Source organism: Cydia pomonella, chromosome 4, assembly GCF_033807575.1.
Source record: "Cydia pomonella isolate Wapato2018A chromosome 4, ilCydPomo1, whole genome shotgun sequence".
Lineage (NCBI taxonomy): Eukaryota > Metazoa > Arthropoda > Insecta > Lepidoptera > Tortricidae > Cydia > Cydia pomonella.
The window spans coordinates 19,754,465-19,782,103 of NC_084706.1; the positions used below are offsets into that span (position 1 = coordinate 19,754,465).

The 27,639-nt window shown below is 36.1% G+C and overlaps 1 protein-coding gene across 1 annotated transcript; it reads right to left on the reverse strand.

Moving 5' to 3' along the window:
* Positions 1 to 830: 830 nt before the first annotated feature.
* On the reverse strand, positions 831 to 25,683 carry LOC133517455 (hepatocyte nuclear factor 3-beta-like). The gene is made up of 4 exons (XM_061850787.1): positions 24,592 to 25,683; positions 10,677 to 10,893; positions 5,611 to 5,686; positions 831 to 4,155 (listed from the first exon to the last, which is right to left on the reverse strand). Exons 1-4 carry the CDS (start codon positions 24,858 to 24,860, stop codon positions 4,091 to 4,093), a joined length of 627 nt encoding a protein of 208 aa, XP_061706771.1. The 5' UTR covers positions 24,861 to 25,683; the 3' UTR covers positions 831 to 4,090.
* Positions 25,684 to 27,639: the final 1,956 nt, after the last annotated feature.

The following is a 27,639-nucleotide window of genomic DNA, read 5'->3' on the forward strand; positions in this document are numbered from 1 at the left end:
GCTGTATAGGTACAGAACAACCGAGGTTCTCCCCAACGATTTTTGGCCACCACATACACGGTGTAACACGAGGAACCCGAAAGATTTTAACCACGCACTTCTGAGGTCAGAAGAACGAAAAAATGTTATATGAGTTTAAATACTTTAAATAAATTACATAAAAAGTTGATGTTATGGTAAAACTGGCATTAAAAATGAATGTTTACGATTATTTTTTGTAAGACCTAGTTTTTGCAAAGGTTACTTGTTTGATATTTAAACTACGCCCCATAATGGCATCATCGCCATCAAAAATGCGTTTTGCACTAAGTTACAATATGATTTTTTTTTTTGAATTGGTATTAACTCTGAAACTAGGCGAAATCCAGAAAAGATTATATGACATTTTAGTCTCTAAATGTGAGCAGGAATAAACTGTTAAAATCGTTCGGTTTCCTCGTGTTACAACGTATATATCTTCTTCGCTGTCGTTTCGCTCTTGGCAGAGCGGTCGTGGCCATCTTGAGGCGCCCGAATCGGTAATAGAGGCGGACACAGCTCTTCGCACGATCCCCCGCCATCCCTCCCTGTTGGTAGACTGTCTGGTACTACGCGGTGGTCAAGTAAGTCTCCACTCTTCCTGGTACGACCAGCCGCCCTATGGAGTCGTTACACATACATATAAAAGGTTAAATTAATCATCATAGTCAGCTTTATATCCTTGTGGGAACCGTAGGTAGGTAGTAGGTAGGTCCCAGAAAATGTTTATTTCTGATTTTATTATTATATGTACTTATGAACCAACATTCCTCTATCCTATCTATTGATAACCTTTTAATAAAACAATAATCTACTTGTTGTTAGTTTATTGTAAAAAATCTTATATTAATACAGTCGCAATCCCATCTATGATTTGAACAGAAAAATTATAAACACTTATTGTAAATAAATATAACAGAATTGGTCAGCATTTGACACAACCCTGGTAGGTATTGAATGTGACTAAATATGAATATTTTTTACTTAAGCATGAAAAAAAAAACAAATAAGTAATGTTTATTCTTAAAACCTGTGGTATTACTGAATAATATAGGCAAATTGGTGAGTTGACTAGTGTCACTTCAGATTTCGATCTTTGTCCTATTTCGATTGCGCTATTCTTTTAATTAAAATATCTATCAATCAGTCTAAGGTATGCGCACTTGGCCCCAGTGCCAAGTCTTCATTGTAAGTTAATAGTTGTAATATAAGAGATGACAAAATATGCGTCGTTTCCAAGCAAAAAGTCTCACTTTGTCGCTTGTTATTCGTATAAATATACAAGCAAATCTCGTCCTTATGGTAAACGACAAAGTGAGACCTTTGACTAGACTTCGACTCGTCTTTTATTTGGCGTTAACACAAATCATGTGATTGAAGTGCTTGATAATTCTGTGGACAGCCATTAGTTAAATAGGCGACGGCGAATGTGGCCAAATACATGCATCGTAACACACCTTTTCTACCATAAAAATAAGGATGTGTACGGTTATATTTGGTCACTTGGCCGTCACTATTTATTCGATACTTATTGCAAAATTACTTTAACCCTTTGAACGCTTTATGTCATAAACAGAAACATCATTCAAACGCCAAAAGATCCCGGGCGCAATGGAGCATTGCAAACCTTACTCGAAAGTGTTAAGGTTACGGTGACAGCGTCCGCCATAACACCTATATTTGTCCGCTGTGTTGTGGCGCTGTGGGCACGACTAGTGACGACGACTTTAGGTGTTCTTGGCGTTCAAAAGGTTAATGGACGACACTAAACAGAACACTTTCTTAGCAACCGTATAAACGGGTAAATGCTCAGTATAAAGGCAGGCGTCGTCGTGTCATTCACACAGGACAAGTTATGTTATGAAAGGGTAGATTTGACTAATTTGCGCGTCATCGTGGATGACACGAACTTATAACCTGCTATGTCAAAAAAATATCATTAATTAGGTACTGCTGCCGTTAACAAGTTTTTATGTTAGTAAATTGAGTCTGAATAATAGGTTTGCAATAATTTAAATATCTAGTGCTTATGAGGTTAATAGTTCTGTCCGGTCACCCTACACTTTCTGCTATCTTGCTGCTAAGGCTACGTAGGCACAGACATGCTTGCTTAGCGTCTATAGCTTAGCGGGTCACCTTCACCTAGCGAGTAGCTTAGTACAACGAACATTCTAGTATTTTTGCGACAGACCGTAGTGCGCGCTTGGCTCCTAGCTAGTCGCTTAGCGAGTATCGGAGTAAATAAAACAGGTTTGTTTGAGCACTTTCCGTGCATATGTCGAAACTTTAAAGAGCCATATGTACTGTAAAACGTTGTACGATACACGTGCGAATAGGTAATTCGCAACTCGTGTCGATTTAAATCACTCCCTTCGGTCGTATTTTAATTTATCACCACTCGTTGCGTATTTCCTATTTTCTGCACTTGTATCGTAAATAACTATTTTGCCGGCTACACAGAATGCAAACCACTATGCTCTAGACGCTGAGCAAGCCACCTGTCTGTGTTGACGTAGCCTAAGAGCGAGAAGGGAATAACGTCTACTTTTTCCTGTCCCTGTCAGCAGAAAGTGTTCACCAACTGGAAAGATTTAATAATTAATGGAAAGAAATAATAACCCCTTGTTTAGTTCAGCTCTGCTTTCTTAACCATAGGACTAGTTTCAATAGACTAGAATCAAATAATGTTTTACAAAATTTGTCGCTGTAACATACAAATTCCTCGTTGTATATTTTCTATACGAATTGGCGGAATATTAAACAAATACTACTAGAGGCCATTTTAAAATCCAACTTAATCCGTTATTGATATAATAATCTGTTATTGATATCTGTGCATCTCGATCCTGAATACAAATCAATAATATAGGATCATTTTTTTTTCGAAGTTACGCAAATGGTCCTAATTTGCTCCCTTGTGGGTAATTATTATAATATATTCAACAATATGTTTCTGTATTATTATGTATATTCGCAGGTAAACGTAAATGAATATATATTTTGAATTAAATAAAAACACAAGGATAAATTAACTTAAAATCGAAACAGTAAAAAAATAAAATTAACAAAAATAATTAAAATCTACAATTACCTAAAGAAAATTAAATTAATTAAATTAAATTATTATTTTGAATTGCTACGTTGGTTAATCTTATCTCTCTTTTTGAAGTGCATCTATGAAGTAATTTGGCGCATAATGGGGTAACTAATATGCGCCTCTAAATAAACTATAAGTTGGAGTAAAACTAATGGGTATTTTGGCTCCTTAATCATTGCTTCATATAATAAAAAAATCATAATTTTGATACACCGATAAAAATGTGTTAGATAAGATGTTCTTTTTTATATCTATTTATTACATAACAGTTAAAAAATATTCATATTTACCGAAATTTGGAGCAAAATAAGATCATTTTATGGTTCCAACAGGCCTCCTCATTAAAAAAAAAAAATTATTTTATATACGTACTTATTATCCTAAATTGACACAGTTGTAAAAACTACAGACACAGTTTTGTTTATGTCCTGTTATTAAAATTATCTGATTCCTATTTACTTACATACTCAGTTGGCTTAGCGACGCAATACGAGACTTGGCGTCTGGCACAAGACTTCGCCACTGTTCTGTGTTCCGAGCTAGTTTTCGTCATATTGCTCCAACGATAGCTCTGCAGCCCCGGTATGCTCTTTTTACTTTCCGATCTTCCTCCATTTTCTTAATATAACCAACAAGCCAACGAAATTTGTGAGCTTTAAATTAGTGTCCCCAATGATATTAGACTACGATTTCATGGTTCGTAGGCTGCGGTCTGCTTAACCAGACGCCGCCCGCGACAGGCGACTCTAACCGCCCGCGATGTCCAAATGCTATGTTTGTAAAAGTATGTGCGTGGGGGACCACCCGAAAATATGTTGACTAATTCTTATTTGTAGAACCATAACAGCGTGTTATATGTTTTTGTGCAAGATATTATTGCAGTAATACGTCACGTTCAGATATTTTTAATCACGAATGTACCAAATTGGTGTTTGACCGTGGCGTTCAAGTGTGGTTTACGCAGAATTGAATCCATTAGTCTACTGTGATGAGTCCACATTCGCGAACTACTTGTTCTGTCGACACCGGATTCAGAAACACTGAAAAAAAATGAAATTACATTTATACGGAATCGCTCACCCTTTTAATATTTAAATATACCTACTAAGGTATGTTTAGTATAGTTCTACAGTTTGTTTTATCAAAAGAATCTTCCTTAGGATGACTGGAAGAGGATAAATCTCGATATACATATTATAAAAGTACGTATGCCATCAAAAAATAAACTTGTAAAAAAAAACCAGTCTCGCAACTCAGTTCTTCTACCGTAAAAAGAAGTGAGATCCATGTAATACCAAGTCAGTTTATTTATTCAGTCTCTACTTAAGGGACCTTCTGTTTTAAGTTATTACGTAATTACCTAACCTAACAACATCTTATAGGGACTAATATCAATATTAAAAATCTTTTATGTTTTAAACAGATTGACTTGGTAATCGCACTTGGAAAATGGTCTGAATTGCTTCGAGAAGGGGATGTTACGGCCGTGCCGCTTTTTTGCTCGACTTGGCGGGGGCACTGGATAGGTACAACATATTTCATATTAATTAATATTGCGACAGTCGTTAAATGTACTAGCGACCCGTCCCGGCTTTGTACGGGTTACACGAAAAAATTATACACCTAAACCTTCCTCAAGAATCACTATTGATTGATGAAAACCGCATAAAAATCGTTAAGAAGTTTTTGAGTTTATCGCGAACATACATACACACAGACAGACGCGGCGGAGTACTTTCTTATCCTGCAATCTGTTATGTGCAAACAGATTTTAATGGCGATGATTCTTAGATAGTCTTTAATTCAGCAAAAAACTCAGCTGTAGTTTTTTTTTATTAGCTAATTTTCGGTAACTGAGAAGATATAAAGAATGCATTTCAAAACCTTTAACTTGTCTATTTGCGGCGTAGTTAATTCGAAATTTCAAGTATACACAAGTATACATAAGTAGACGCAAAAAGAGTCGTGTTGTGTTTGAGGCCTATGTCTGTGTGTTTGTCTGTCGCATCGTAGCTGATTTCGATGCCGTTTATTTTCGTGAAAGCGAGTTTCCTTGCGGTGGTTCTAAGCAATATTTCAACTCAGTATCAGCTCCTTTCCAAAATTATGTAACGCATTTTTGGCAATGAATTGTTATGGTATATAGCGTTAGGAGTTTGTAAAATTTATAATTTAATACGTTTCCCTTGCCGCCGGAAATGGGTGACAGCAGTGAACGACAAGGTGAATTTTGGGTTATAGGATTTATGGAAATGTCAGTGACAGACCACAGGATTTCTTGGCTGTCGGGGACTGTTGCAATTTTTGGTTGTCGACTTTACGCTCTCGAAATAAATACGAAAAAGATGAAAATGTAAATAAACATCTATTTCCTCCATCTTGAAACCACCCAATTTCGCTAGCAATTTTTAAATTAAATATGCCGGCCAGGTACATCTGCCCCGATGAGACTGAATATTGATGGAGCCAATAAATAAGCCTTAAAAATAACTCACTCGTACTGCCTGAGAATAAATCTTGATCAGCAATAATGCTGGCCGCTGCTATCGCCGCCTCGTCCAGGACGATAACCTGGAAAATTAAAATATAGGTATATATTATTATTTCATTAAACACACAACTTTCAATCAATTTACCCCCACTGGGTTTCATATAACTAAAATTTGATTTATTTATTTCACAGACTACACAAACACCGCATTATAAAGCGTTGACAAAGAGCACGAGGTTAGTAGGTACACATGGTGCAGTTTTACTTCTAAATGGCTACGATTCGAGCAACTCAACTGATTGTGAGATGTATTCTATCCCATTGAAAACTATAATAGCCCCGGTAGACTCCTATAAGCTTAATTTTTGTAAATATGTATCTTTAATGTACACAAGTACTGGTCGTAATTAAGGGTGTCGACTCCTTCAAATGTCCCATAATGAGACGGACATTGTCAAGAATATCATAACTCATAAGCTTAGTTTATTGTCCAAAATTGACAAGATATCAAAATAAAAACATTAATGGGCATAGATGTCCTTTATAACGGACAAAATTTAAGGTTTAAGAAATGAGTCTTGCATCCTTTGTTGACACCCATGCGTCAAGTTCAAAATAAAGTCACTGTTGCTAGGCAACGAAATCAAACCTCATTTAATCAGAAAATCTCCTTCAGAATGAAAGACGCCTTTAATAGCTAAACGCTTTCGTTGACATTTAATTTTTTTAAAGTATGTTGCACCAATTAAAGCCCGACCAGAAATATATGATTATTGTCAAGAGAGTGCAAAACGACTTTGGAAAATGTGTCCATAAAATTACGTTTTTGACATTATCTCGGTGACGATTCAAGATAGGGGGCTGAAAGTTAAGGTGTTTCTATATTATAAGATAGCCAACAAATGACATTATAAAAATTCGATATTCGTCACAGGGGCCACTTCTCCTTCCTTAGCCTGCTAGACCCTTTCCGTCACTACAAAGTTATCTTTGACAATACACCTCTATTTCAAATTCTCTTTGGTAACATAGCGTTCAGTTCAGTTGCATTGTCTGCTCAATATTGACCGGACAATTTACATTAAAATTTCTAGTGGGAAACGGTATAATCTTCCATCGAATGGCGTTTAAAAATTTACGAGTGTCATGTCATGGCGCTGTTTACAGAGGCCGGTTTAAATTCGTTTAACTTTAAAAGGTTCTGAACCGAACGTATTTGGTAAATAAATAGAGGCAACTAAAATGGTTATTTGGTTCGCAAACAGCATAAAAGGGCAGTAACTTAGTGCTCTAGGCCGGATATATTCCACTTTCCCTAGGGAGTTATACATTTTTTTTAATTATTATGTCACTAATTCATACAAACCAAGTAGCGTGAATGAGTTTTATTTTAAAATGCTGGCGTTTATAATTTAATATTTTTTACATAATTTTCAATCGTGGCTGAATGTCGAATAGTAGGTCTAATCTGCCAAGAAATTACAATATGGTGGACGAATGTTTAATATGATATATCATTTAAGAATTATTTCGTTTAAATTTAGTTTTTTCTTCACAAATGTGTTAAAAAGCATTGTGTGTAACTCCGGGGGTAAGAATATTCCAGTGCCAAAATTTCACTTACCCTCGTCGACCCCGTCGTTGTACTATTAGGCTCAAATTAATTTGTGTGCTTATGTTTCTTAAATTTACTAAAACATGTAAAGTTATATGTATATATTATATGTTTTATAATAATGATAATTCAAGTATTCAAGTAGCCCGCCATGTGGCGCCAGCAAAAACGCGAAAAGTAGTCAAGTCGCGCCGTGGATTTGCGCAAGTGCGAGGCCCCGATGAGTGGTCAGCGCGATGATTTTACATAATCGTCGATACACCGTGGGTTTTTTTTTTCGTTAATTTCAAGGGTGCATTCCTGAGCTAAAATTAAGCAACTTTCTCAAAGACACCGGTATTCTAATTAATTCAATTTCGGAGATAATCTTTTTTTTTCTCAAGGCCCTTATGAGCATGTACACTTGCCTTAGGGCCTGTTTACATATTAATTACTGTTTAGTACGAGTTTATAATATAAATTTGCAACTAAAGCTAAATCTCAGACGATCGATGTTCGAAATGACATTGATACGTTACAATTTCAATTGTTTGGTAGAAATAAATGTAATGCCCCGTATTATAATAACACTACATATATGTAACATTTTATTACTTTTAATAAAAAAAATTTTTTTTTTTTGGAAAATAACTATGCCATTAAGTTTCCTTAAAGGTACTTACCCATACCCCGTAGCGAACGGAATTCAATAAAAAGCGGCCAAGTGCGAGTCGGACTCGCCCATGAAGGGTTCCTTTATGACGTATTAGAAAAAACTACTTAAACTACTAGATCTCGTTCAACATTTTACCACTTTGGACACACATTTTACCACTTTGGTAGTGTCTCTCGCGCAAACTATTCACTTTAGAAAAAAATTATATTAGGAACCTAAATATCATTTTTGAAGACCTATCCATAGATACCCCACACGTATGGGTTTGACGAAAAAAAATTTTTTTTAATTTTATGACGTATTAAAAAAAACTACTCACTAGATCTCGTTCAAACCAATTTTCGTTAGAAGTTTGCATCGTAATGTATATCATATATTTTTTTTAGATTTTTCATTCTGTTATTTTAGAAGTTACAGGGGGGGATACACACTTTTTTTTACTTTGGGAGGTTCTCTCGCGCAAACTATTCAGTTTAGAAAAAAATGATATTAGAAACCTTAATATCATTTTTGAAGACCTATCCATAGATACCCCACATGTATGGGTATGTTGAAAAAATATTTTTTTTTTTAATTTCATGACGTATTAAAAAAAAACTACTTACTAGATATCGTTCAAACCAATTTTCGGTGGAAGTTTACATGGCAATGTATATCATATATTTTTTTTAGATTTTTCATTCTGTTATTTTAGAAATTACGGGGGGGGGGGGGGGGGGGACACATTTTACCACTTTAGAAGTGTCTCTCGCGCAAACTATTCATTTTAGAAAAAAATGATATTAGAAACCTCAATATCATTTTTGAACACCTATCCATAGATACCCCACACGTATGGGTTTGATGAAAAAAGATTTTTTGAGTTTCAGTTCTAAGTATGGGGAACCCCCAAATATATTGTTTTTTTTCTATTTTTGTGTGAAAATCTTAATGCGGTTCATAGAATACATCCACTTACTAAGTTTGAACAGTACAGCTCTTATAGTTTCGGAAAAAAGTGGCTGTGACAGAATCGGACAGACAGACGGACATGACGAATCTATAAGGGTTCCGTTTTTTGCCATTTGGCTACGGAACCCTAAAAAGACGGAGTATATTAAATCATATATCGTTGGAATCAGCGTTAAATACGAGTAGGCTATTTAAATGTAACAATTAAATGATTGTAATGTTCTACATTAGGACAGACCTAATCAAACTCTGTAAGAGTGCCAGTTTGCCAGTTTCCTTGTTAAAAATGACTACGACTATAAAACCAATCGATGCTTAATGATAATCGCTATTTACTTATCAAAGAAAGATATTTAATTTGAAGATAACAAATCTGTAAAAATAACTTAACATAGTCTATTTTACAAAATAATCACTTAAAAATCAAGACTGTACTCGGAGTTGGGGGTCGCTCCCGAATGAATGGTCCTCACAAATTTATATCAAATGTTTTTGTTCTTCTTACGGTATGTTATCCTTGTCTAACTTGCTACCTAATTTCTAGCACTAGAAGAGCGTATCTATACCTAAAAGCGTTCAATTTCACCTTTAAATACGGCAACACTCACTGGTAGCCGACATTTTACTGGTTTTCGCATCGACCCGTGAGTGGTGAGCCGACAGTTTACCACTCACGGGTAGAGCGCCACTCGAAGGTTATTTTCTTTCACAACCCCCCGCGGCCGCCACAGTTATTTTACAAGCTCTTATTTAACTTGTTGTTTTATTAATCTTGCAAGTTAAATTTGACCCACTTCCCGACTTCCAATGAAGCTGAAAATTTGCATACATATATAAGTCGAGTGACAATGCAATATTATGGTACCATTGAGCTGATCTAATGATGGAGACAGGACGTGGCCTAGGAACTCTGTGATAAAACAGCGCAAACTAATTGTGTTTGGGGCTTTTAGTCACTCAGAGATATAAGTTTGTATTCAAAATTATTTTGTCAAAAACTTATCACGGCTAGGTATACAGCTTGGCGCGACTCGCACTACCTTCAAGAATCAAGTCGCGAGGACGCGACGGTTCTTCTTAAGGGCCCACTGATTAACAGTCCGCCGGACGGTATCGGCCTGTCAGTGGTTCGGAACTGTCAACTTTTTGTTCTAGCTGACATGCCCATACCGTCCAGCGGACTGTTAATCAGTGGTCCCCTTTACTCGAGTAGCGGCAAAGTGTGCTGGTCATTTATAATAAAGAAGACCGATTGCGAGAGAATAAATAAGTTTTGTGTGGTTTTGTGCTCGGGGACCGAACCACAATGAAAGCTAAATTGGTAGTTGTATTTCATGCAACTGACATTAGAAACTTCGTTAATGCGATTTAGACCCAGTATAGTATGGCCGTTTTATAAACGGCGCATGGCAAACTGCATCCGATTCGCACTCCGCTCCGATGTTTGAGTGAGACAACGTATTATAACGACAACCCGCTCGCACGTAGGAGCGATGATGTGCGAATCGAATGCAGTGTGCTAAGCGCCTTACGGCCCGATTCGAACTTTAACATACTTACGTCAAATATTAGGTCTATATAGATACGATATGGATCGGATATGTCAGTGTCAAAAGTGACGTTTTTGTTTGAAGAGACGTCACTATCTGTATCTAGACCTAATATTTGACGTATCTTTAAGTTCTAATCGGACCGTTAGTTACAATCGTAGAACGGAAAGTAGCCAGTGGCCTCCCTGTCACACTTACGTACGAATTTACAAGTGCGACAGAGAGGAAACCCGTCGAACGTGGATCACGGTAGGCCCTCAGAGACGCCCCGTTTGGGGTTTAATAATAAATATACCAACCTTGGGACATTCAATTATGTGCGCTTCATGGACTTCCTCGTCCACCCGCTGGTTTCTTAAAGGTAGGAGGTCAATGGCGTTGGCGGCGAGGGACCAGAGGTGCCCCGCACCGTGGGGAGCTCGCGCCCCCTTCCTAAAGTGGGGGTTGATGGACAGGTTGTGGCGCACGGAGTTCTTCCAGCGCTCGTCGTTGGCTTTGTAGTAGGGGAAGCGATCGCTGCGGAAAAGGGAGTCAATATTTTACAAATAGTTATGGAGCTTTAGTGGAAGTTATAATACATATACATCTCTAAACTTAATGTATTAACCGTGGAGACTATACGCCTCTGTAATATTGTATAATATTCTTGACTTGGTACATACTATTTATGTATTCTGTAGCATTCGTTTATGAGGCTGCTAGCTTAACAGTCCAGACGCGATTTATTTATTTAGTATAAATTTTATTTTAACACTTGGAGAGACTATACACCTCCAAATCTTATTATTATTATAGGTAGTACTCTGACATTGGGGACCTTTTACATCTCCAGATTTAATGTATTTTTAACCATAGAGACTATACATCTCTATCGTATTGTAGTAAATATTTATTTTGAGATTATTATAATGTTTACCCAGGTATTGTGTGCTGTTGTATTTATAAATATTGTATTGACTTACAAAAGAGCCCTTGAGGCCTACTTGGAAAATCAATTTTTTTTTAAATAAGCTATATAAGTATTAGGAAGTCCATTTAGGCAAAAGACATAAAAAGCTTAGCCAAGAGCATGTCGGGCCATGAAGTCAGTGTAGGGTTTCGTAAATACCGTTTTGTCAATTTGTCATTCTGACTCGGAATAGGTTAAACGGGGTCTATTAATAAGTATCATTGTACATTACAAGCATAATCGAGTACCTTCGCGGCGCTTTGTACGTCTTTTTACTAAGACTTATTTTTGTAATAACTCAAAAACGGCTGGATAGATCATGCTTGCTATAGTTTTCGTTGAAAGTGTATTAAGCTTTTATTTTACATTTTTACCTTCATATTTTTGGACACATGGTTTAAAAGTTAGATGAGGGGGAACACATATTTTTTTTCTTGCGGAGCGGTTGTTTCCAAAAACATTAACTTTATCAAAAAATGTTTTTGGAGAACCTTATTCGTTTTGAAAGACCTATCCAACGATACCCCGCACCATTTGATTGGCTTAAAACGAAAAAAAAAAAGATTATATACCTACATAGAAAGCATCTATGGCTCAGGAACAAATATGTGTTTATCACACAAATCTCTCATACGCTGTTTTTGATGCAGACTGAGCCATGCGTATCACGACCCTTTGCGCGTCGCGCGTCGGTGGCACTTACACCTGCGCCAGTTTACTAATCGTCTCAATTTACCATCGTTTGTCCCCTCTCACCGATCGGGCGGACCAGCTGGTCTTACTACCTACATATTTTTATTTAATTTATTTGGATTACAAACTGACTTAAATATATAAGAGTATGTTCGGAAAGACCCGGACCCGGGTATGTCCTTAAACTACGTCCAAAAGAGAGGTATGGGCAATGTGAATGTCATCTCGCCTTGTGTGGTAGGGCACAGCACAGCAGATGTAATTCCAGATCTAGAGCAGAGCCCAACTGGGGAAGTACCTCCACCTTACAGAAAACCGCAGCCAAATAACACTTGACCCTACTCATAGTGTTGTGTTCCTGCCGGTGAGTAAGGTTGCCAGAGCTCAACGAGGGGGGTGGGGTTAGGGTCGGCAACGCGCATGTAACTCCTCTGGAGTTGCAGGTGTACATAGGCTACGGAGACTGCTTACCATCAGGCAGGCCGTATGCTTGTTTGCCACCGACGTAGTATTAAAAAAAAGGGAAGAGTCTTGGTATGTATTGGACTCCATACATCCACGACTATTCTCTTTCCGCACAGACTATTAATATCAAAGGCAATTTGAAATACAGGTGGAAATTTTGTAGCCACATTAAATTTACTTCTATCTTTAGACACATGATTAAAACATTTAGAACGCCATTTGACTTTAACCCTTATTATTTCACTAAAATGTGTTAAATTTGTTAAATATCGAAAAGTGGCGCCATCTTACCGGGCATAGCCCGAAGGTTGTGGCGCCATCGCTCGAAACGATGCCGCCATACCTTTGGCCTTTGATCTATTAGATGACGTGTACAGGTTTTTAAAAAGAGTGTAGAGATTTTAAACGGTCGGCGCGCATGTAACACCTTTGGAGTGGCAGGCATCCATAGGCTACGGTGACTGCTTACCATCTGGCGGGCCGTATGCTTGTTTGCCACCGACGTGGTATTAAAAAAGACATGAAGCGTGCGCAGATCAACATGTTATACAACCCAGGACAGAAAAACCTGGCGCCTTCGAACGAGGAGGCCGACCCCAAATAACGGCACATGGCAAAGAAGAAGAAAGATTACGCACAATACAAGTAGATCGGTGTACCTATGTAAAATTGATCGATAGTATTTGTTCATTAATAAAATTGGTCCCGCACTGCGTGTGAATTATACCACACACGTACCTAAATACCACAAAACGAAAAAAGGGGCCCTTTTTTGATCACTTCACCGGATGTTTGTTTGTCAAGACCCTTTTTCTCAATAACGCGTAAAGGTTTTGAGGTTTTAATTAGGAAAAAAATTATCAAAGCCAAGGAAATGAAAAGATATGCCCATTTACTCGTATTTACCTAGTAGATATATCCCGCTCATTTAAAAACATGAAATTTGTACAGAAGCCATTTTATGCATACGAGTATATACGGTGTTTTTAGGGTTCCATAGCCAAATGGCAAAAAACGGAACCCTTGTGGATTCGTCATGCCTGTCTGTCTGTCCGTCCGTATGTCACAGCCACTTTTTTCCGAAACTATAAGAAGAAGTATACTGTTGAAACTTGGTAAGTAGATGTATTCTGTGAACCGCATTAAGATTTTCACACAAAAATAGAAAAAAAAAACAGTAAATTTTGGGGGTTCCCCATACATAGAACAGAAACTAAAAAAAAAATTTTTTTTCATCAAACCCATACGTGTGGGGTATCTATTATCTATGGATAGGTCTTCAAAAATGATATTGAGGTTTCTTATATAATTTTGTCTAAACTGAATAGTTTGCGCGAGAGACACTCCCAAAGTGGTAAAATGTGTCCCCCCCCCCCCCTTCTGTAACTTCTAATGAAGAAATGATAAAACTAAAAAAAAAAATGATGTAAATTACCATACAAACTTCCACCAAAAATTGGTTTGGACGAGATCTAGGAAGTAGTTTTTTTAATACGTCATAAATGGTACGGAACCCCTTATGGGCGAGCCCGACTCGCCGCAACGACTCGGTTTGGCCGCTTTTTTTAAAGTCACTTAATTTCAACGGAGCATTCCTGTGTATAGCATGAGTTTTACATTTGCTACTAAATTCAAGTACTATCTCGGACGATCGATATTCGAAATGTAATTGATATATCACAGTTTTCAATTGTTTGGTGTATTTAAGGCGCTCTTATAGACAGATTTTAGGTTTTTGAGGGGGTGAAGCAGACGAAATGGTAAAGCAGGCAGGCGGGCGCCCCGCGCGCCGCGCTCGCAGCAAGCCTACGTCCTTATTCTGACGCCATCCGTATTCTGGTTTGTTAGTTTTGGGATATTTTCCGGAAATTTATATTGATTATGATTTAAACTTAATGAAATAAAAAATTTGATAATTATATATAATACTAGAGTATACCGCGGCAAATTGAGAACCTAGTAAAATGATACCAAATCGTTTTGTGTCGAAATAATATTACTTACTAATTCAGACAAAAGTTACAACTGTCTGCTTTAAATCATATATAGATACCTATTCAAAACTTAGTTGACCTTAAAAATGCAATAGAAGTCAATTTCGGGCAAGTAGTGAAAAAAGGAAGAATACTAGCAAAGCTAAGTAATTTGTGGAAGTGAACGTAAAAAGGTAGCATGTTTTTGCTGGTATTGAGATAACTGAAAACATAAGCATAAGGTATGCACAAGCATATGTAGCTCCAAAAAGTTGATAAATTATGATATCTTCTCAAAAAAGAACCATGACTCTAACTGTAACGACTATTTCTATATTATTTTTTGAATTGACGACAATGAAGACGATTATAAATTTTAAATGCAAAAGTCGAGAAAACTGCTATTATTATTTATTATTTAAAGTTTATAATGGCAAAAATGCACTTATACTACTACTACTACTACTTCGAAGTTATATAGTAATGAGTATAATTGACTGACTTTAATTAATGTCTAATAAAGAATCAGTCTGTTGTCTGTCTACTCTGTCTGTAATCAAATATTACAAGTATATTTGACCCACTGAGGTTTCAGATGAAGTTGAAAATCTGCATACATATGTAAGTAGGGTGACAATGAAATATTATGGTACCATCGAGCTGATCTGATGCATGAGAGAGGAGGTTGCCATAGGAACTCTGTGTCAAAATATCGCAACCAAATTGCGTTTGAGGTTGTTAGAATTGTCTCAATGAGTATTATTTTCCTTTGGAAAGAAGTACAGTTAAGACCTGTTCCGTAAAGTTAATTAACATACAAAACTTTCCGATGAACAAAATTATTTTATCGTCAACTATGTTATTTATCCCTTCAAGTGGTGGCCCACCACTCACGGGTCGATGCGATAGCCAGAAAGCTGTCGGCCAACAGAGGGTGGTTAGTGAGGTGTTGCCATATTTAGTGGCAAAATTGAAGGCTTTGAAGTATATTTACGCTCTTCTAGCGCCCAAAAGTAGCTAGCAAGTTAGACAAGGAAAACATACATACACACGCTTGTTAACGCTTGGTTGCTAAGGACCGTTCATCCGGGATCGAACGCCTAAGTCGAGTTCTGTCTTGATTTTTAAAGAGGTTATTTTGTAAATACACGGTACCCTCGAGGAAACGGAAAGATTTTAACAGTATATTCCGGATCGTATTTAGAGGCAAAAATGTCATATAAACTTTTTTAATTCGCCTAGTTTCAGAGTTAATACCAATTAAAAAAAATATTTTTCGTTGTGTTTTAGTGCATAACGCCTTTTTGATGGCTATGTCGCCAGTCGCCTCTTTGGGACCTAGTCTAGACTACCTTCTTGACAGATATCAAAGTCACAAGGTACCATTTGAATAGACTAATTTTTACGAAAAAAATGTACCAATTTATATTAAACTTGTACATGAAATTCTTCTTATGACCTCAGGAATACGTGGTTAAAAAAAATCCGTTTCCTCACGGGCACTTTTTATGACTTAACCTTTGAATTTTTAGCCCTACGTAGAAAATTAATAAACAATTACCTCCAATCATAACTTTGTTTTGTGGTGTTAGTCATTTTTAATAAGGAAACTGGAAAACTGTCACTGTTGCTAGGTTTGATTAGTTAGGTGCATGTGGCGAAATGCATAAACATTACAATAATTTAACAACAACAAGGACAACTTCAACAGAAGGACATGATGTCACGATCCTCAGCATTGAGGGACCAAAAAGAAGAAGACAATAATTTAATTGTTCTATTCGAATAGCGTATTTAGTGCTTATTATAACGATATATGCTTCAATATATACTTTTATACATAGATAAGCTTAAATAGTTGAATTTGTAATATTCTCTAAATCCGCGCTGAACACCCGACGGGGCCCCGCCACGTGACTACTTTTTACGTTTTGGCTTCTGCCACTTGAAGGGATATACTATAGGCCTTGACTAGTGATTCATTTCAAAATAAACTATTTTAATATATACATATTACACATAAGCACCCTAATGCAAAAATGAAGAAAATATATTTTGCGAAACTTTCAATCGATTTTTCCACTTATATTTTGTATTGGCAGAAAAATAGTAAAAGCATATCACAAAGACATAACAAGGTCCAAGGTTTTAAAGAAGAAGGTAAAATTGGCTGAGACCTGAAATTGACGGCAGAGTGTCATCGAAATTTATACTTGAAAAAAGAAATAAAATGTCACCAGTTTTCATTTCATACAAAACAGAAATAGCATGGTATAAAAGTATTATACCATACTTTTACAAAGGACTTTATGTTTAACATTATCAAAAATGGAATTTAGTGACATTCTTGAATTTACAGAATAATTAACCAGTGAAATAAAAATATTGGCGAGAGGTACAAATATACACGAACTTCCGAACCGAGTACTTGCAAAATTTTGAATGGAATTTGAAGGGTAAATATCTCTCCTGCTCACCTTACAAAATAAAATAGTTGATAAATGTTGTAAATAAAGTCTTAAGTGTATACCATATGAAAGTTAATAAACCAGAAATACCAAACAAATTCAACACTTATAACATAAACTATTACAGCCATTTGAGCACTTCCACAAAAACGTGAAATGGTACCTTTCACTAAGCACTATTTAACTGCCACATATTTAAATCCAGTATATCTCCTGCATCCTGTATGTGTTAAAAATGAAGCTGTTCCAATATAATGACTTATATAAATTAAACAAGTGGATTAATTTTATTTGTTTACGTTTAAAAATAGGTATTCAATTTGATTATTACTGTAATAGCCATTTAAAATATTATTTTACCTAAATTGATAATTAAAAGTACCCCTCACGAAATAAGTACTACTGAATTTTATACTTAGCAGTGTTTTTTAAAATGTACATGTATTTTACCTTCCTCGTATTAAAAATGAAAAGTAGAGTGTTTAACTCGGGTGCAAGGCACCATTTCATCATTTGGTTAATCGTGGCTGTATGCCGGACAGGTGCGTGTGTAAAACTTGTCAAAAAAGATAATATGACGGATAGATGTCTGAAATGTCACCGTATTTAAGAATCAATTAGCTTAAAAATTAGTTTTTTCTTCGTAAGAGTGATGAAAACATTGTGTGTATAACATATTTGTGTATTTATAGTGTGATTATCCATTTTATGTAACGTCCGCTAAACTAGCACAGGTCCGACGCTGACAGTGGTCACGGGCGTACTGGCGTACTGACGGTATTGCCGCGCAGGGTAACGTTTAGTAGACAAAATGTTGAATTCATAATTATGAATGAAAAATTTAACGCATCGATAAACTGACAAGCAAAATGTTAGAGTTACTTAAAAGCTATTGAATGAAGTAAATTTCATATTGATATTCATCATAGTACTTCTAAAATATCGAAATAAATACAGTTTTAAGCATATTTTCAAAGCAAAAATCTATCGAGAAAAAGATGAGCCATCGTGTTTCTGACAAGCATACGGCTAGTTCAAAGACTGAAGTTATACATACTAGAAAATAATCGATGAAATCCTTGTACAAGCCTGTAAATATCGATTTAAAAATAGCGCATTTTACTATACACCGCGCCTTAAATATAATGTCCGTGTTACAACAACGCTCTTAATTACCTTTTACGAATAATATTAAAAATAACTCTGCCATTCAGTTTCCTTAAATGTGATTGCAGCTGGCAAAAGTCCCACTTTGTCGCTTGTAAGGACGCCTTGACAGGTTATTCGTATAAAGATACAAGCAAATCGCGACCTTATGGCAAGCGGCAAAGTGGGACGTTTTGCCGGCCGCGGTCACAAATATACTTGGCCATACCCCGAAGTAAAGAAGACCGTGTATAGGGTCAGATTACAAGTGTTATATATACTTAAATGACTAAAGAGAAACATTTTTGTACATATAACACCTGTCCCTCACAATCTGACCCTATTCACGCAAATAAATAATTTATGGAAATTTTTGGTTAGTTTATAAAATGTATATAGAACCTTAACAAAAGCAGATGCAATAGAAAAGCACATAGGGTTTTCTTCCAGGGATGCCTTGACCTCGCGTATCCCAGAACCCCTAGTGTAAATGTGACGTGACGTGCGTTAAGTCTCATTTTGTACGGGATTTAGAAACATCGCGCCAAGCGGGACGTTTTGGAAACTCAAAATCCTATACAAAATGAAACTTAACGCAAACGTGTATGATACGTCACGCTATCGAATAAATTTACACTAAGGGTACGATCGTGGATAGTTCAATACCTAAACGTGGATCCACGTTCCAGCTTATGAAAAGTGAAAAATTAAGGTGCAGTAGGCTCGGAGAACGGAAATTAACACTCTTGAGGCCATTCTCTAGGGACTTCAGCGATACGAATTCTGTGTTTTTGGAAATTACAAGTTACAACACAAGGAAAAAATAAAAATAATAAATTATTGCTTAAAAAATGGTTAAAGGGTTAAAAGTTCCGAATTAAAGTTTTAGATTTTTTTTTTTTCTTTATTGGGGAAAAAAACAGATACAGGCCAGTAATATATACGGATAAGATTCTCAAATAATAAATTTAGCCTACATCCTAACACAATTCCCACTAGGAGTTTCGACAATAATTTTACGACAGCGTTGTAATCGGAACTTAAAACAGACATCCTTACTTATATTAATACTAAACTATTACAATATTTATCAATATTTATTAAGGTTCCTTAGAAGTATCAAGGTCTAGATAAACTGTTATAAACAAAGAAATAAAGAAATTAGACTCAAAGCGACGTCACAATACCGGGAATGACAACATGACGTGCGATACCCCTCGTGCCAGGTACGGCATCGATTCGCCAGCACGTATCGGAGCGTGCCACGCCACCAGATACAAGATAGGACAAACAAACGGGTTCATTCTCAATGAGATTTTTGAAAAAAAAAATACTGAGGTTGTTCTACTGACGACCAGCGACTTGAATTACCCAATACCTATTTTTTTTTTCCCAATCGTTATATTCCTATTCGCCTTTTTCCACATATTGTTTAATTTCCAGACGTCATTATCACCAGCATATAATTTCTCACACTTTTTTATTTCCTATCATATTTTTCGCTGTAGGCAATGTTTTACCAAACCGTATCGTTCACATACATTCAAATTACCTGTACAATATATTCCCCATAGTCCTTTTTCGCCACGGGTTTCAATTTCTGCACATTATTTTCCCTAGACGCAACATGATCCTGACGATCCCCCTGGGATTTCTTCGCTTGGTTCCATCATAATCAATTAATCATTCATTTTCACTTTATTTAATACAAATATTAATCTTAACATGCAAAGTTTCAATGACATTCAAACATTGACATTTTGTAATGCTTCACTGTAAATTAAAATCATGTCCATTAATTCGGGAGTAGTAAAAGTTGTTAAACGAGGCATTTTTATAGCTTACGATTACTTCTGTATTGAATGACTGACATTATCAAATCAAAGTTGAAATAAAATAAAACACATTTAACTTTGCCAAAGAGTTTGTCACGTTTTGAAACAATGTACCAAACTTTGTGGTGTTTAGACTTTAGTTAATTCTCGAAATCAATTTTGGTAATAATACAATTATCAGGCGGGCCGTATGCTTATTTCCCACTATCTGGTATAATAAAATCAGAGAAGTAAGTAAGTAAATATTCTTTATTGTGCACCATACAGTTAAAAATAGACAGGAAATGAAAAAAACACTTAAAAGTTAGGTAACAACAGGCGGTCTTATCGCTAAGAAGCGATCTCTTCCAGATAACCTTTGGGTAGCAGGAAACTATGAACTTACAACATTGAACGGGTAGTGCCGATACAGTAGACCCTCGGGAAAACCTCGGCAGGGAGCTCATTTCACAGCCGGAGCGTCCACGGGAGGACATTCCTCTTAAACCGCACAGTACGCGACTATTTAGGTTCTAGGGTGTGAGGATGAACATACTGCCGAAGGCGAGCGGTGCGGTGACAGAAAGTGGCCGTTCGCATCATAACAAACAACTCTTCAAGGCACAGCCCATTGTACAAGCGGTAGAACAGACACAAGGAGGCAAAGTCTCTTCTTAAACTTATCTAAGTAAAATATTATTTTGCAATATACTTGGAAATGTTAACCTTATTGTAGCAAAACAAGTACGGAAAGATTTTCTTTTAAACAAACTCAAAAAAACAAAATCATTAATGTACAGTTTAACAGACGGGAAGTTGGATGAAAATCCACAGCTGTTTTTTTTACCTCATATTAACTGGTTTTGACTATGAAAAATCAATGCAAACAGCCAACCACTAAAGCCGCATGCATACGGCCCCGTACAACTGTCATTTCAAGCTATGGAATTGAGTGAGATAGAGATAAATAACCTTATTTGTAGTTTAAGGACAGTCGTTGGGAAGGTCGTCACTTGAAAAGATATAATCGAAGAAGTGTAATTGTTTTATTTTTTTATTTAATAGGTGTGAAAAACATTTTTTACTTTACGATGACGTTTGTCGATGTAGTGTCGCGCAGATTGTCAAATCTAACCTTTAATACAGTCAGGTCTGAAAATATCGGTACGAAAAATGCGCCAAAAATATATATACACTACCTTGGATACATATTTTTGGCACTTTTTTCGTATCGATATTTTCAGACGTGACCGTACCCTGACAAAACGAGTTAAGGCACGCGTTTTCGTAAATGACACAGGCTTGGCCCCCATTTCTAACCAAACTTAAACTTTCGTTTGCCTAGGGCCGAGTCAGTCTCAAGTTTTGGACTTAGATTTAAAACTTCAAGGCCACAGATTCAATAGCAAACTTTCAGAGCAGTATTCGAGAAAGCTACTAATTGTAGTGTATACCAATCAATTAAAAACGATCCCCAAGACTTCAACATTATTTCGCTTTATAATACAATCAAGCTATTTATCGAAATATCGAAACGATAAGAATGTGTATACATATTTTGGCGCTTTGTCCGTGTCGATATTTAAAACCTTGACTATACGTTCCATTGTGTAAAATATTACTGCAGGTGATTATAATAGTTATAGAGATATATTGCGCCCGTCGATATTAATAAAAGTCCCCTTTTTTCACGGCTCGGTAGCTTCTGAATCCGAGTATTAAATCAGCCTGATATGAGGCTTATCAACTTATACCGTGATTACAATTCTAATTTCACGTAATCACCGTGCCGATGACGAATACGTATGAAGGAGATTGGATATTATACCTCGACGGTCCCATGTAATAATGCCGGATCTGTTAAACGGCTACTTTTCAGGAGAATCCATCAAAGTTTTCATACAATTTTTTTTAAAGGAATTTTAATGTGCTTATTATTTTTAAAAAATGAAGAGATAAAATTAATCTTGATACTAAAAGGAATCTATAAAAAACACATACAATAAGAAACAAGAAAAATCATTTGTATGTACCTATGTATGTTTGTAGGATGTGGATGTGGCTGATTACGACGCTTTCTTTGCACATACTTTGTGTCCCACGAATGTGTCGGTTCTGTTACATTCTACGATCTAAGTTTATTATCCTAGTTTTCTTGGAATACGCATATAAAGAAAAAAATTATAATTTAAAAGTAATGGGATTTTTATGAAATTCGATGATGCAACCAAAAAAATGGCCAATTTGCAGATCCGACAGTGTTAATTGAAACCGTCGACCTGTTCGATGTATTTATTCGAGATTCTTATAATTGGTATATTTTGTAGGTATCTTTTGATGTCAAGATGGAGGAAAAATTGGTTTTGATGGTCGCTGAAGCTCCCCTGTTCGCTAAGATTACCTATTAGCTTAATTTCACAAAAACCTTGATCCGTGGACCCTACCCACGACTATCTTAGTGCATCTTAGTGAAAGCACTAAGATCCACTAACTCGGTTATGTAGATCAACGTTCAGGAAAACTGGCGTTCTTCCTGAGCACCGAACACAAATTTTAACGATTTAGTTACATATTACTAAGACTTTAACCATTCAGCTTTTAAGAATTAAAATATTTAAAATGGTGGAACATGCCTTTAATTTTGCAGCAAGAAAATTAAGCTTTCAAATCAATTATTTAATCAAAGTGATCTGTGAAAGAAAGACTCATAACGTTAACTGATACTAATATGTGTTTGACCCGGTTGTATCCAAAAAGATCCGCTTGTATACAAGAGGAGTCCGTATTTGCTTTTGACAACGTAATCACAGGATCAACACAGACTCGTAAAAGGTAGGTAGTGGGTCAAAATTAATTTCGTTGTCTTTTACCCAAGTACTTTAATTTATTCAATCCATCTGGATAGCCACGGCCATATAGTTGGCGGAGGTTGTTAAACTATTAAACATGTAGGTCATGCTCTATTCCCATCTAATATAATAGACGGTGAAATTGATTTTGAAGCACACCCGTAGAGTCTAGACCTAATATTTAATTTCGAGGCAGATCATGACAAATACCATTCCAATAATTTATTTCGTTACTTGGGAATACCAATATATTTAAATTTTTGTGGAAATGTCATTAGTGGCAGAAGGATTGTCAGTGTATTTCTATTTCCAATGATAAGTTTAATTTTTAGGGTTCCGTATCAAAAAGGTAGAAAAGGAACCCTTATGGTGCGACTCTGTCCGTCCTTGCGTCTGTCACATCGCTAAATATCTCGAGAACCACTTAAGCTATCGATTTGAAATTTTAGTTATGAGCAACGCTAACACAGACACATTGAAAATATTATTATTATTATTTATTAACTATGCAAAATGCCCAATATGAACTTCAAAGTCTAGTGACTAGGTCAAGTGGGTTATCATTGGAAAGAGCTTAAATTGTACATTCCAAAACATTGTTTACAATGGAAAATGTAAAATAAATAATACCATTGTGCCATACCAACACACATGCATTAAATCGCGCAAATCGGTTAGACAATTTGCCAATAGATGGCGCTGTACACAATTATACTTAGCATAGGTACTTCTGATCAAGTCTTTCGCCTTAATATGTAGTTACACGTTACACAAGATGAAAAAAAAAAAAAATGAAAAATGTTTTATTTGTTAATGATACAGGGTTCAATTGTAAAGGTTGGAGTCTTCTAGTAAGTATAAAATACCTGTGACCTTACACAAGATAATTCAAAGTTTGTACGGAACCCTCGGAACGCGAGTAATTCGAACTCGCACTTGACCGGTTTTTTATTTAATTTAAATTTTTATAAGCAGAAATCGTGGTGAATGTCGATGTAGTTCCTATTTTTAGCTAAGTTCATTAACTTATACCTAGGTAATTAGTTCACCTGCATGGAATTCGTCCAATTCATCATTGAAGTTGTGGGTACAAATTTGTAGAGAGCTTAGTCTCTCTTCAAATTTGTGCTCACTTTTTTATCCCTTTATATTTGGGATGAAATCATTTCCCGGCAAACAAAAGTTATCGTAGGTATACGTATTTTTTCGTTAACTATGTTCTATGTTCCATTCATCCGTTCAGCCGTTTAGGCGTGATTGAACATGAAATATTTAAAAAAATACAATCATCGCATTTAGAATTTTAGGAAGATATGTATGGAAGTTCTAAAAATATAATATGAATAATAAGCTGTTTGTGTACGTGTGCATTTTAAACAATAAATAGAAACACGGCAGAAAAAACAAAGCTGAAAGAAAATAAGGAAGGATTATCTTATATGTGACCGCGGCCGGCAAAACGTCCCACTTTGTCGCTTGCCATAAGGACGCCTTGTCAGGTATTCGTATAAAGATACGACTAAATCTCGACCTTATGGCTAGGCTGGCTATCAACTAATAAAATGAGGAGGTATATTATCATTGGGTCTCAAAATTGCTAGAATGCCGTGACACTATTAACTTCTTCAAAATTGCATACCACATTTTATGCCACACATGACTTGGCATAAGAAAACAGTAGTTTTCTACCAAACAGCTCTTTTTATTTGATTCCTAATAATAGTCACCTATTCCCAATACTTCTTAGTAATTAGACTTGGGCAGCTTTTTGGAACGCAAGACAATGTTTGCAAGTAAGCAAACATTGTTTAATATGAAAAAAGTTTTTGTATACGTGCGAATACATAAAACACTTACGAGATCCATTGGTATATAGCAGACACCGTCAACTCTCCTTTCTCTCTCAACGCCCGTTCTATCAGCTCCGGGTACGTATAGGGAGGCTTCCTCACCACTGTAGGTTCAGGATCCACACCTGGCTCATCATCAGGCACTTTTACGTTCACAAACTCGTCTAATCTAAAATTAAGAAGCCACGCAAGACTGGCGCAATCATTGTCGTCGTCTGGTGGTGGTTTTATGAATTTTCTTCGCCGCCATTTCGATCTGTCAACAGGGCGAGCCATGTTTGTCAAAAGTCGTGGTCGCACTGAACACCGTCGAGCTTGGTATCGCGGCGTTCCAACGTGCCAGGTCGCGCTATCGCCGCCGGTTCGGCCTCTTTCGGTGCAATGGTGCAGAAAAAAGTTTTTTTAATAAATGTGCGCTATGTTTACGTTTTGGGGGAGTGATGATCTGTTTATTGATTTATAGTCACTGTTGACTTGCGTAATAAATATAATAATTTATAGCATTATTTATATTCGCGCTATAAGTGTCAATAGCTATTAGCTATCGGTTGTCTTATTCTATCTGTCATTTTGACTTATGTATTTGTAAGAAAGGGAAAAAATATAAATCAACTAGGTAATTGATCTGCACTTTTCAAAGTGTTATGAATAATGGGGTTAATTGTTTAGTGTATTTTGATATGTACCTAGTTGGTTACTAAGTTCTGTTACTCGATTTGCAACCTCTTTATTTCCGTTAAAACAAATGCTACCAAAAAATTAAAAAAATTACATAATGTGGTGGATTTTTGAGCTATAATTAATACCACACATAACGCTTATCTCGTCGTATCTATAATGAATTGGGGCCTAAAAGAGAATCGTATCGCAGTAATTGCGTAGCACAAATGTGGGCACCCGCCAAACATGATTTTGAAGTTGCTTGAAAACCTAAAAATCAACATACAATTTGTTTATCGCACATTTAATAGATACAATAGTACTCAGAGCTTCGATGACCGCAAGAGGTCTGGAAGACCACGCACCGTTCGGACCCCAGCTCTAATAAAGGCAGTGAAGGCGAGAATTGCAAGAAACCCCGTCCGAAAGCAAAAGCTGTTGGCAATACAGATGTCTGTGAAGAGAAGCTCCCTAAAGTAATTAATGAAGATCTTGGACTATACGCTTACCGCAGACAAAAAGGTCATTTGTTTAATGGACGATTAAAGACAATGAGGCTAGAGAGAAGTCGCGTGCCATTGAAGTGGTACGCACAAAATGGCTACCGAAAAATACTATTTACAGATGAAAAAAAAATTAGAAAAAGAATATTGTAACCGCCAGAATGACAGAGTGCATGCAAAAACAATCAAGAGGCGATTGCGGCTGTTCCGAAAGTGCAACGAGGCCATCATCCCTCTTATGTGATGATTGGGCTGGGTGTGTCATACTCAGGGCTAACACAGGTTCATTTCTGTGAAAAAGGTGTGAAAACTGGGGCCAAAGTTTACCAGGAAAACGTTCTCGAACCAATAGTGAAGCGCTTAAGCCACACCCTATTTCAAAACCAGCCATGGGTCTTTCAACAGGACTCAGCTCCTGCACATAAGGCAAAAACAACTCAAACCTGGTTTCGAACACCTAAAGACTTCCAAATACAAAACAGATATTGGAAATAATTGCCAAATTATGGACGATCATTTAGATTAAATTGAATATAATTTATACTGCAATTTATCATTGTAAATAAATAAACTACAGCTTTATTCAGTATTCATCAATGGCATCAAGTTGGCTGCAAAAATAATGTAACGCATGCAGATAATGTAATATAATGAATATTCAAAGCGGAATTTGACTGTTCGTTTTCAATTGATTTCGATTGATTGCTTCAGTTTGAGTAGATCGCCGGAATTTAATTTCAAAGCCATTTAACTGACAGGAGGAGGCTGGAAACATTTTCAATTAAAAAATAAACACTATATCTACTAAAAAAAACACTAAAAAACAACACTTTAAAAAAGAAACACCATTGTATATGTGTAAGTATATATATTGTATATTTATTAGTATATTAGGTATTGTTTTAATACTTATATAAGTAGTATGTGTGTTTGTATTTAATACTCTCCATATTTAGCTCCTTGCAGTACCTGTTGACTTTTGTATGAGTTCTAAATTTCCTGCTACCTAAAGGTTGTCTGGAAGAGATCGCTTTTTAGCAATAAGACCGCCTGTTGTTACCTGGTTCTATTTTCCTTAAAAATTCATTTGTAGTTTTACATGTATTTAAAATGTATAATTGTTGGTGCAATAAAGAATATTTACTTACTTACTTACTATATGTGGATATATATAGTGTTTATTTTTTAATTGAAAATGTTTCCAGCCTCCTCCTTTCTAGCGTTATCCTGGAATTTTTAAAATGGTTCACTTAGGGAGCCTGGGGTCCGCTCGAAAACCCTAAGATTTGGTACAGGCACTAGTTTTTACGAAAGTGACTGCATGGATCTGGCCTATGTCGATTGCCATGTCAATCCAGACATAGTTTATTATTGCAACAATCAATTGGGACCGTGCGAAGTGCATGGTGGGGGTAAGTAAAGCGATCCCAGCGCGTAAGGTGGTAAAAATTTAAACTAACTGCGGATAGCGTCTTTGACATTTCGTACAATTATATGGCACGAAATGAAACTTTGATTTACGATTACTCCTGAAATATTCATTTAAATTGTATGGTGTAAGGGACCATTGTAATCTGTATGAAATGCTTAATATAACTAACGTATTTATTTTGATAATTGTTTATAATGTATCCATGTAAATAGCTTTGCAAATGCCACATATTACGTGATCTTTTTCTAGAAGTTAAGAATGGATATAGTAAGTTAGTCCTTAAAAGATAGACATTTAACATCGTGGACTTTTTTGTAGACCTATGAATGAGAAACAACCCCACCATACATTGTGTTGTTATAGCTCAAACGGATTAGGCAGCGTTTTCGATTAAAGCTCCTAGCCAGCGTGATTTTTTCCGAAAACATCGTTATATTTCAAACAATTTACACAAAACTTT